Genomic DNA, 12336 nt, shown 5'->3' with positions numbered 1-12336 from the left:
TAAGCCATCCTAATTATCAAACCCAACGCTCTCTGAGTAACAATGGCCTAAATTAGTCAAGCACAAAAGACCTTTCAAACTGCTGTCATGTCACCTTGTATTCTATTTCTATTAATCAGCATGAGAAGAAAACGTTTCTGATGAAGAAAAGAAAATAAAGGTCTTCCTGTAAGTCAGAGGAAAATCCTATGAAAGGAGGAAAGACTTGCCCAGAAGCAACACAAGCAAAGAACGGGCCATTCCCCATGTGTTCCTTTAGTTTAAAATGAAAACTAATAGTGACAAATAGAGTTTTTACCTGAACTTCATTGGTTTTCTGTCTGATTGATTCTTCCTTTTCCCTAATGTCTTGCTCTAGTGAGTATTTTTCTCTGCAACACAAGCAAGCACACGTATTCCTGATTAGATCAAGAACACAACACCTGCACGCACGAGAAATCAACCACGTATCATTCTGGAGACACCACGCAGTCAAAACTGTCAGCTCATACTCCAACACATTCTTTAAAGGACTACAGTTGAAAACATAACAATTATTCTTTGAAAAATGCTATCTGTTCCATAAGTAATCTCCTGAAACCACCTGGTAGAATCCAGGCTGGCTTTACACAATTGGCTAATTGTAGGGTATCAGTGGGAGATTTGCCACCAACTGCAGTGACAGGTCATCACAAACAGAAGTAATAGACTCATCAGTACCATATATTTAACTGGTTCTCCTACTGCAAGACTTTGCTAATAGTCCACAGCCATTACCTCTGCAGCTGTGCAATTTCTTGACTAATATCATCCAGTTCCTTCACCCCTGTAAATTCTCCTGATCCAACGGAACTGGAACTGTCCTGTTAAGAAGGAAACAGTCCATTAAAATACCAAGTCATAACAGAAGATCTTCCTTTAAAGGCTGAGGACAGAGGTGGGACACAATCCTCAGCATGTGCACTTGCAAAGTTCTACAGGAGACATCAAACTGTTATGGCACAAGCCCTGAGCATGCCACACAACTCTACCTGTGAGACAGAACTTTCTCTACAGCAATTTAACAGACAAGACAGTTGAAACACACAGCAGTTGAAGTCCATGCACAATGTCAACACACAAACTGCAGGCAATGGTGGAAGTAAAATTCCAAACCTAAAACCCCAGCTCTACTCTAGGCAACAGCAAAGCTTCCAGGGAACATAATGAAATCAGATTGTAATTTCAATCTTCTTGAGCCCTGCCACAAACCAATGCCAGTCTCTGGAATTACACCCAAATTCCTACAGGTCATTTCTACAGGTGTAGATCAGGGAAGATGCAGAGAGTATCCCTTGCCAAGTCAATTATCTAAGCTATTAAGGAAGGATCTCAGCAAATTTGTTGTTATAATACAAAGATTGCCAGGGCAATACTGAACTCAGTGACCAACATGAAGCCTACCATTTCTGAATTGGGCTTTATAAAGAATGGTTTGCTTGCTTTGCTCACTTGGAGATTGCTGTGATAATCAGGGAAAGTATGGCTTTATTCAGCATAAAAAGACCCAAGAACCCAACCAACAAACCACACACAGAGCACAGGGAAGTGTGGCCCTTTTTTGCACAAACAATAGGTGAATATTATATAGTTTAAATAAGTTAAGTCCTCACTTTTCAGTGAACATTTTCTGTTGTTCACCTGCCATTAAGTGAACACAACAACAACCCAAACTCATTTGTCAAACTAGCAAATCAAAAGCTTCTAATGTCACTTTTTTCTCTTCAGATCAGATGCAGATTTGCTGAGAGACCACTACTGTGTGCTGCACAGGACCATAAGAAAGTGTTACCCAATATGACTATGCAACAGGTTAAAATGAACTGCTGCATTGGTGAGGACCACACAGCTCATTGTTCCACGTGAGCATAAAACTCCCCTGCCACATTCACAGGAGCACACAGTTTATTTCATGTTCTATGCAGCAAAAACCACAGCAGATGAAAAAACCATACATACAATGAACTGAAAACACTGGGAAGGTTAAAGCTCGTGCACCAAAGTGTGTTTATTGCCCACAGCTTCAGAAAACCAGCATGTGAGTAACTTTAACAGGCCAACAGTTACCTGTCGAAGAACTTCCTGACAGAGCAACGCACCTCAAAAGGAAGCAACATCACCAGGTAACCAGCCAACACAAGTTCACACTACTGCCATGTTATCATCATGCCAAGGACAGATGTCACAGAACATAGTAGCAACAAGACAGGAGAAGGTGTAGAAATGCAGCAGCATGCACAAATAGATGTGCATTCTTTTGGATGATACAATTACTCACACGACGCATTTCTGTTAGAGCTGAGATCTCAGATCCTACAGAGGTCAAGTAACCTGACAGAGTCTATAGAAAAAGGATATAGGAAAAACCTTAAAAGGACCAGAGAAGCAACAATTTCAATACATTTAGAGGTTCAAAAGCTTTCTGGTTAGGGAAAGTAAAAACACAGTAAAGGAAAACACTATATAACACAGCAAAAGGGTGAATGCATTGATGTGACAGGAGCTGGTTGTTTCAAAAATACACTAACACACTCTTGAGGAAAGGAACAAAGCAGAGTTCAGTAAAGGATTAGATGCTTCAGTCAGATGGTATTAAGAGTGATGGAGCTAAGGTTATGGGCTGTCATGCTACACGGGATGAATCAACCACCAACACCCAGAAACTAAGGCGGCATCACTCTTCATTTAGCCATGACAAAAAAGGATGTTTTCATGGGAGGAATTTGGTACTGATCAGTCAGGGACAGGCTACTAAACGAGCTTTTAACAGCTCCCTAAAGTTAAAGAGCATCCTTTTCTACAAAGGACTATTTTTCATGCCAGTCTTTTCTCACTCTTACTATTCCTTTAGTTGTGGAATATTCTACTACATTTTTCCTTATTTCCTGTCCTGTGCCATTACAAATGTACACACCCCATCAACTGTCCAAGAACTTTGTAAGAAGAGATAAGAAAAGGAAAATGTGTCAATTCTTTACCAAAATATGAAACAAAAAAAGAATCTACAGATCATCAGTAAGTTACCTGTATGGGAGTGTTCCTCTCTGTGGGAGGGATCATGTCTGGGGACAACACTTGTGGAGGATCAATCCCTTTACTGACCTTCTGTTGGATGAGATACATTGCTAGTGCAAACTGATCTTTGCTTAACTTTCCCATCTGTCTTGTGTCTGCCAAAGCCCTGTAAAAAAAAAGATCATATTTAGAAACGAGAAAAGCTTTATTCCCCTCTACCAAGAAGCCTGAAATACACACAGACATGTAATTTTCTACTGATTCAGCCTCATCAGAGCTTGCTTATTCCAGTGAAAGAGTTCCATAAACAGGCCAGTATTTCATTAGACATATTTAACTGAGTAAAACAGCATCACTCTGAGAAAATATTTAGAGCACTAGAACTTAAAAAACCAATCACAAGACACAGACTGACCTAGAGCCCCCTCCCAGAAAGGCAAAGTCAGTATCATCTCTTCCTTGTTGCCCACATACTATGGTCTGGCAACAGGACAGGAAGGTTGAGTTTTGTTTGGTGGTTGTTCTCTTTCAATGTTAGGATCACATTTCTGCCTGGATAATAATCTGGCTTTCCAGATCAGCAAGCTATAAAAATACAGCTACTAAGGAATTCTTACCATATATGTGCTAGGAGATTCTGAGACAGACCTGAATGCATAAAAATGTCCTTTACTTCTTGGCCACTCACAAAACCATCCATGTCTGTGTCTGTTTTTAAGAAAATCTCATCGTATCGTGCTTTTTCAGACACTGGCACCACCCAGTTCACAGATGGCTGTAAAACAAAGGTTCACACTTCAGAAGATGATAAAGACTCTTTATCAACACACTGAGCATATACAACACTATTCAGAATTTGATGTGTATTTGATACATCCTCATGCTCATAACACTGGAGCTTGAGGAGGCAGAGGAGTGATTTCTTTGGTATTAAAGCAGATACACAAATACAACCTTTCCATGGTTTCACTTTCTACGAAAAGTGAAAGTTCCCTGGAAGATTTGCTGCCTCATGGTCACTCTGACTAAAATTCACCTGCTCTTCTTCCATCCCTCCACACTCACTTCATTCCCTCCACCCAAACCACTCAACAACAAACACAGAAAAGCACTGACATAAGGCAGGAATCAAAGAGCAGGGTTTCTCCTGATGTTTACTGATACAAAAACACCCCAAAACTAAACCAAACAAAAAAGGAGAAGAGAAAAACTATCTTTGTACCTGTGCTTGTTTGATGCTGTGCTTGGGAGACAAACTGCCTGTGCTGTTGAGACTGTTGACACTACCGTGAGACGGGGTGGAACGGAGGCTGTCTTTAGGTGGAGGACTGGCAGGGAGAACAGGAACTGCACCAGGAAAGACGGGTGTCTTCTTTCTTTTAGAAGGTGGTATGAGAGAAGGGGGTAATAGTGAAGGAACTGGCTCTTTCTCAAGAGCTCTATAAACCAAATGCATTGCCTGCAAAGGCAAAAAGGTCAGACAATGGTAACAATTAGAAGAAAAAGCAACCAGAACTTTCCAGTGTCAGTCATGTACTTATTGATAAAACAAAGACAGCAAGGTCAGAGCTGTGAACCACAGCAGATCATTTGGAATGGAATTCCAGAAAGTTTAATCTTGATGACACAGGCAAAGGTCAGCAGATGAATTTGAGAAAGATCATTTAATGGCTCCAAGTGAACAATTTAGATTAGAAGTCAACTGTAGCAGAGAAAACTGCAAAGCTCTTGAGAAAAATAATGGGTGATTTGCTCTAGCAGACACACTGTGAATTGAGAATTAAAGCAACCTACCACAGCAAATTCATCCTTGTCCAGGTGACCATCTTTATCAATATCACTGAGATCCCAGACCTACAGCAATTAGGATAAAAACAATGATTTGGAGACCAAGTTACATTTTGTGCTTTAGATGTCAGTCATCATCACATTAACTGTGCTCTCTAAACACTCCTCACAGATTTGTGTGAAGGTCATGTTATACCTGACCTCTGATGAAACACTCTGGATTACAGCTTTCTGGCAATGTGAATCAACACTGGCTCTCAAATTCTGGATGCAACACAGGCAGGTCTTTTCAGCTTTCTATGTTGCAATTAAGCTGTCATCAAGCTGACTAAAACCATCCAGAGGTGGCTTTCAGAATGGTCCAGAGGGTGTGGGCTAGCAAATCAGCCAAATGTGTCTTAGAATGTGAAAAGATTTGAGAAGAAAATACATTTCTGTTTTGTAATAGTTTTCCCAGTCTTTGTTTGCAGTCAAAAAGATATGTCCAGCTCCCAGAACTTTCTGTAGAAGAGAACTGAGGCATCTGTCAACTTTAGTTCATAGTTAAGTCGAGTCAATGAAACTTGTAGGAGATTTAGGACACAAACCCTTGTGTACTCTAATGCTCAGCCAACAGCACTGTTTAATCAGCAACATGACTTGGAGACAACAGAGTGGACAGAAAGCTCAACCATCTCAACTCTACTCCCAGTTTTACAGCTGGAACCCTGTACAACTTTTAGCTCATTCCCTCAGTCCCCTACGTTGCCTGTAAACTTCTGTGGAAGAGGAAGAAGTTTCCTGAATCTCTATCATGACAATAACAAGATAAAATACAAAGCCTCTCAAGACTGAGTACTTCACAGCTGACAAGTACAGAATTAAACCAAGTCAAGCTTAGATTTTGTAGGAAATCAGGAGAAAGAGGCATTTATTTCTGAAGAGATCAAAGTACACAAAGCAGATACAGCTCTTACATTGAATCTATATCAATATGCAAAACATTTAAGAATAGGTACTTCAAATGGAAGCAGAAAAGTAAGGTTTCCTTGCCAATATGCAATGGATACACTCAACTCAGATCTCAATTTGACAGCAACAATGAACTAGGAGGTTTTGAAGTGTCCTCTTGTACAAATGGGGAGCAGATTCAATGGTATGTCTAATAACTTGCATTTCGAAAAATGACACAACGGTGGCATATCAGGTTATAAAAGCTCTGATGGTTTAGGAGAGCTTTTTCTTGCTTTTAAACAACCTAAATCAGCATCTCCAGCTCTCAAAATTAATACTGCTTCATACTACTTCAGAGACTACTTAATGTTCTTTCTTTATAACATGCACTTGACAAGCCTCAGTCAAAACCTGACCTATGCTGGTAAGTTACATTTAACTCCTTCACATTGCAACTACAAGAAGCTAAACAGAGAAGAGCTAAATCTAAACAGCATACTTACCCTTCCTAGGATATCAAGAGGTAGCTTTGAATTCATCAGTACTGGTTTTACTTTGTCTCCTGAAAGTAAACCATTTACTGGCAAAAGGCTTTCAAAAATACCATCAAACTTTGCTTTTTCTTCCACCTAGTTGGTAAGAAATAGCCTGAATAAGTAAAAAAGTGTGCCTGTGTGAGTGTTGAAAATGAGATCTTGCAAGAAATTAAGCCTGGTCAGTAATGCTTTCACTCTAAATTTCTGAGCTTGCATGCAAACACCAATGCTGTATTTAAATGTAAACCCCATGGAGCTACATTTAGGAGCTTAATTTCAAAGCTAAGGCCATGACAGCTAAGAGATTTTAACATGTAGCACACAAGATGTGTTTCTGTAGTGCTCTAAAGGGACAAAGTGTTCTGATCAAAACGCTGCTGACCAGACTTTAAACAGACTTTGACAAACTCCATGGAACTAAAATCTGTTCTTCCCAAGGAACCTGCTTCCCACTTTCAGGTACAACATGCAAGTATAAATTAGATGCAAAAAATCAGCATTGCAAGTTATTGTATTAAATCTCTACCTTTTGGACAATGTTTGCATTTGAAAATGAACCACAAATACCCCCCCAATGATATATATTGTGTGTATCACAGAGTATTAATTCTATCATTATGAACTTTAATGTTTCAGGATGGAGTTGGTGAAATGCTTTGCTGTTCTCAGTGGGCTTCCTTTATACAAACATGAAAGTGCCTTCTACTGGGATTCTGGGAGGAATCCAGGCAGAAGATTAAAATTCATTGTGTCGTACAAACACGACACCAGGGGTTGTCAAAGGCTTGTTTAATGGTTCTTTCAAATATAAAACTACAGCTCAATATTCTCTATTGTGCACAAGTCTGTCATCAGAAAGAGAGGACTTCTGAAATGGGAAATGTATTTGATACAAAATTTTCTCACTGGGAAAATTACAGACAAGGAAAACATTGGCTTGTAAAGAACAGATGGAATGTCTTGTCTTTTACACTTACCCTAACAGCCCAGTGAGTCTCTGCTGAAGGTGGTGTCATCAGCAAAGGACTGCTAGAGTCATGCTAGAAATTAAAGAATATTATATATATACATATACACATGTAGACATATAAAATACACACACTTCTGTCTCTAACCCTCACTAATTGTTTCAAGAGCTGGTTATAGAATAGAGAATCACGGGACAGAATCGTTATGGTTGGAAAAGACCTTCAGGACCCTCGAGTCCAGCCATACAGAATATTTATGCAGCTTAAGTACACTGAAAAAAAGGAAAAAGGCATGTACTCAGATAAAAAGCTGTCATATTGATTTGTACTATTACAGTACTTTGATAATTAGGTACCCAGATACAGAACTGAGACAAGTTAAAGGAGGTTCCAGAGCAGCTGCTGCAGGCAGAGCTGCAGTTGTGCCCTTTACTCCACATTTCTGTATATATATCTTCTTTTTCCTCTTCTCTTTTTCCATATGCTTAGAGTGCAGCCTTATCAGCTTCCTGAAGAAGCTGACTGTAGTTACCACTTGCACCAGGAAGGGGCTGCTACATACTACTTGGGAAGACAGGGCTATGGCAGCCACGACTGCAGTTGCATTAAGGAATCGTCAGAACCACGGCATTTATGGACAGAAGATTATTCCAGAATACCAACTAAAGTCTGACTTCTCCTGTAACACATGCATACATGTAGGCATGTACTACTTACAAATTTAGGAGGTGGCACAGTCAAGTTCAGACTGCTCAGGTTAACATCGTGGCCGTTCTGTGCACACGCTACAAGGCGCAAAGCGACATAGAAACCCTACAAAAGAGTGTTTCCTGTTAAGAAAAGCAACTGGTCCTGATCATTCTCCAATAATCCACTTAGGATCTTGCAGCTTGTACATGTGCAGCTCAGTAGAGCATGGAAACAAGCCCCAAACTGCACAGTGACAACTACCCCAGTGTTTTTAACAGGTGATTCAGGAAAAACAGGACAGTAACATGGAAGCAAGAGCAGGAAACTTCAAAGCCACGTGTGAAGGACTCTCCCATCGTTAAATAAAGTGACCATTGATGCATTATACACACTGTTCATTCACAGAAGGGATGCAAAATTAGATCCAACCTTCTCCAGAATGTAATATACCTGGATATGGGCAGTGCTGGGAAAAAAACCTCATCTTGTAAATGAAAACTTCTAAAAAATCCTTTAAAAGCCACAGAGAACTAGTACTGACAGCAGGTTTTCCTTGGAAAAAAGGCTAATCTGTGGGAGGAAACAGAAGAGGTCACAGACAAACTTCATTTACCTGTTTATCCAAGTATCCTTTACCCTCTGGGTCAGCCAAATCCCATATCTGTGAAGATACAAAATAAAAGCCACTGTGACTTTAGTACAAAACTTAGCTCACCAGTTCCACAGCACTCTGCCTTCCTGAACATAGGAACGGATCATATCATAGGTCTTCTTGACATACATCATTTAATTCTCAAGTTAACATCAAAAATGTTACACAAAAGGCATTTTTCTCCCTTTAGCTTCCTGTGAAAACCCAATCACCTTAGAGCTATTACTAATCTGAGGTTAACCTCATGTTGTGTGGATTCTCACTTGCATTCCACCAGATTCCTCTTTGCAACCCCCTTCTCCTCAATGTTAGCTGCAGTTAAGCAAATGCACCAAGGATTGCTGCATTACCTAATCTCTTCAACTTACTTGTCCAAGGATAATGTCAGAGAGACCAGACTTTTTAAGAAACAGTGCAGCTTCACTCGCCCCAACTCTCCCTGTGTATGTTGGATCTACCTGAAAGACAAAACTCACATTCAGTTGGAGCACATCTGTCGTGAAAGCAGAGGTAAGAAAGGTCAAAAGGATTGCACAAGCATGCATTACCACACAGCAGAGAGAACTGACCCAAGTTTCACACTGCAATGGGCAAGGGGAGGGAAGTCTTGGGGAAATGAAAATGGCTCTTCTTTTGTTTTAAGAACCTACCTGTTTGTAATAAGTTTCATATAACGGATTCCCAGCAGAAAACTGAAAAAGAAGAGAGATGTTGAGGGAATGAATGAACTGCAATCACAGACAGAGCATCTTTAGGGACTGACAGGAAGAAAGAGTTCATTTGCACCAGCGTTCATTTGCTGTGTTCCAAACTGGATACTTGAAATCTAAGTGTCAATAACACAGACTCCCCCAAGACTTGCAGTCATCAGACTACTGTCACCTCTTAAAACTTCTTTGAGGAACAACTTTGAACCATTAGCCAAAGTATTTCAGATCACAGTTTGAGAACTGCTGATATAACACTGTTTGACTGCCTCTTGCACTGTAAATACACTTAGACAATATTTTCAGCAGACCATTATACACACACACACACAGACAGAGCCCTGGGACATCAAAATGTGCCTGTTTCTGTGTTTTCAGGACCAGGATCTTAAACTGAAATGGTTAAAAATGAAACCAGGGTGAATGGTTAATTAACAAACACCACAATTCCCTGACAAGGTCGTTTGAAGATTTCAGTTTGGTGTTATCACACTGCATCACACCAAAGCAGCAGCCACCAAGATAAGTCCTGCCTTTCTGGAATACTAAATACAGTTTCAAGTTCTAGCCACATGCAGGCTATACCTCTACACTGTTCTCCATCCTCAATGGCAAGAGGAAAACCACTGCAGTCCAGTCTCAAACAAGTCACTCTGTAGAGCAAAGGCCTTAAAAAAACAAGCAACACACCAGCCCAATAAACACAGTCTAATGACTGAGACACAGAGATGTTGAAACACCCCAAAGCCTGCTGGGGACAAACAGGACACGAGTCAGACACCTGAGGAATCACACTAACTCTCATCACTGGCATGTCACCTCCCAAATGCTCCCTTCCACTGTGCCAGCCATGTGGATTTCAGGATGTTCTGCCTACACTGAAAGGAGGGGAGAAAGGAATACCATGACAGAAGAGACCGATGAAGAACGACAAAAGAAGCCCCTGCAATCTCCAACGAGACACTCTAGAAGCTCCTGCTCTTCCAGAAGAAAGCTGTGACCAGAACTCACCAATCTGACTCATCACTTTGCTGGCCTGTAAACGATCAACACAGATAAGTGCTGTGTTCCTCTCCCAAATAGGAAACGCAGAAGGCAGAGAAAATGTGGAAGTAGGAAATAGTCTGTCCAACTCCAGATAACATCTAAGCTTTTTTAGCCAACTCTAACCCAACTATATACCCCTCATTTATCAGAAGGCTCAGAGAAGGTAGCCAATGACCAACAAGCTCCACTAACTACTTGGGCAAATATCCTGGAGCATGCAGAGACTGGATTCATACCAAGATATGGAGCAAACCACTCCAGCAGCAGTACTGAATGATCTCATCCCATCACCAGACATCCTTGTCATCCTCATTGGAGATTGTCAGCCATGACATACAGCTGACTTACCTGACAGAGGTGGCAGGAATCCAGAGTGATGTGGTGAAACGCTGTGAAGTGGCCTCTACAGCAATATATTCATCCAGGGGCTGCTGGAAAGCCCTTCATCACTCAATTCTCTGCTTGCAGAATTTTACAAAGATCAAGCCTCTCTGACCCATTTACCTAAATGACTGCATCTCTGTGATGAAGCAGACCAGACAAAATGGGCTCAAGTGATAAAAATAGCATAGCTGCCTATCTACCTGTCACCACACATGACTCCATCACTATCATTCAAGAAGCTTCTGTAATTTGATGACATCTGCTGATGAAGAACCTAAACCAGACAGTGTCAATGCTGGCAATCAGAGAAAAACATTTTGAGGAGTTTGCAGTTGATGAACAGTCAAAAGATATTATACCCTGTTACAAGAGCAGCTCAGTTTGACTTCCAGCCTAACAACCCTCTGGTTGTCTACTCCATATGCCTCAAAACACCATCTATAACCAACACTTTACACTGTCTCTCAAACAGACACTTCTGATGCTTTGTTGTTTGACCTCTAACTTGATTTCCTGTACAAATCTGAAGTCTCAGACTTGGACTCTCACAGCAGATCTGATACACTTGTGGTACACAGAACTCACACAAGGATACGTCCCCATGTCCCTTAGTGCAGGTCTGGGAAAAAGGCAGGCACAAGCTGCTGCCACCAGAACAATTAATAAAGCCAGTTCCTGCGAGCTCTCTTTACTGAGGTCACCTCACTGCCACAAAGAACTTGGGATCAGATGATTTTCCTTGGTCTCCTCCCGTTTCACAACTTTCTTTCAGACACTTGTCACATCATATGACAGCCAAAAATAGTACTGTGAAAGGGGAAAAAAGAGCATGGTGTCCCACAAAGATGAGAGCCAAAAGAAGGTGGCTGCTGCCCCAGAAAGATTACCTTTGCCCCTACTTGCTGAGTATCCTGAGTTGTCACAGAAGACTGAGCTACAAAACAATCTGCACTGTCCCAGGATCTCTAAGGTGACTCTCCAGGGGCTGCAGGTTGAACATGCCTGGCCCAGTGGAGAGACCACTGATAAGGTGACCAAATATTTAAGAAAATAAAGTTATCAAAGGGTAAATCAAATCCAGTTTCAGTTGTTGTTTAATTCCCAGACTGGATTTTACATGCTTGCTCTTCAACTGCTTTTGGGCACAGCCAGTTGAAAGGAAGACAGCTGAAGCTTCAACAGTTTGCATACTCTTAGACATGTAAATTCTCCTTCACAAAAGCCTCATCTCATGGAACAATAGAACCATAAGGAAAGTCATTTATGAGAACAAATATCATTAAACACTTTCACATACTTGAACCACCCCTATTGTTTATGGTTCCTAATATGTTGATATCAATATCTCTGAGTGAACTCGTGTCAACATTACAGCATATGTAACCTCTCCTATTCCTTCTGACACCCTTTCTGGCACTTACTGTAACTACCATGTATCTCTGGAATGAGCATAACAGAGGAAGTTTATTAATTCCCAGGGAAATTCTGTTTACTGCCTTGATTACACAGAGATTAACTCTTGACAGTTCAGCATGGAAAAAAAGTCGTAAATCCAGAACTCTGCCAACGAGTTAGTTGGAAAATAATATGTCAAAATA

General features: G+C 40.8%; 1 protein-coding gene across 9 annotated transcripts in view; it reads right to left on the bottom strand.

Moving 5' to 3' along the window:
- The window catches only part of EPS15L1 (epidermal growth factor receptor pathway substrate 15 like 1), a 39457-nt gene that overhangs the window by 25651 nt on the left and 1470 nt on the right, over positions 1 to 12336 (bottom strand). For 7 of the 9 annotated variants that reach the window (XM_062015212.1, XM_062015215.1, XM_062015214.1 and 4 more), the window contains exons 2-13: positions 9251 to 9292; positions 8969 to 9058; positions 8562 to 8609; positions 7976 to 8071; positions 7268 to 7330; positions 6258 to 6383; positions 4828 to 4887; positions 4256 to 4492; positions 3651 to 3808; positions 3043 to 3199; positions 757 to 842; positions 299 to 371 (exon numbers count right to left, since the gene is read on the bottom strand). In XM_062015212.1, the coding sequence (XP_061871196.1) occupies positions 299 to 371; positions 757 to 842; positions 3043 to 3199; positions 3651 to 3808; positions 4256 to 4492; positions 4828 to 4887; positions 6258 to 6383; positions 7268 to 7330; positions 7976 to 8071; positions 8562 to 8609; positions 8969 to 9058; positions 9251 to 9292 (1236 nt within the window). Of the gene's footprint in view, positions 1 to 298; positions 372 to 756; positions 843 to 3042; positions 3200 to 3650; positions 3809 to 4255; positions 4493 to 4827; positions 4888 to 6257; positions 6403 to 7267; positions 7331 to 7975; positions 8072 to 8561; positions 8610 to 8968; positions 9059 to 9250; positions 9293 to 12336 lie in introns of those variants that run through there. The other 2 variants (XM_062015218.1, XM_062015219.1) reach the window with 2 other exon arrangements.

The sequence above is a fragment of the Colius striatus genome, chromosome 25 (assembly GCF_028858725.1).
Source record: "Colius striatus isolate bColStr4 chromosome 25, bColStr4.1.hap1, whole genome shotgun sequence".
Lineage (NCBI taxonomy): Eukaryota > Metazoa > Chordata > Aves > Coliiformes > Coliidae > Colius > Colius striatus.
The sequence above is the reverse complement of the archived record's forward strand: the minus strand, read 5'-3'. Positions and strand labels throughout refer to the sequence as shown.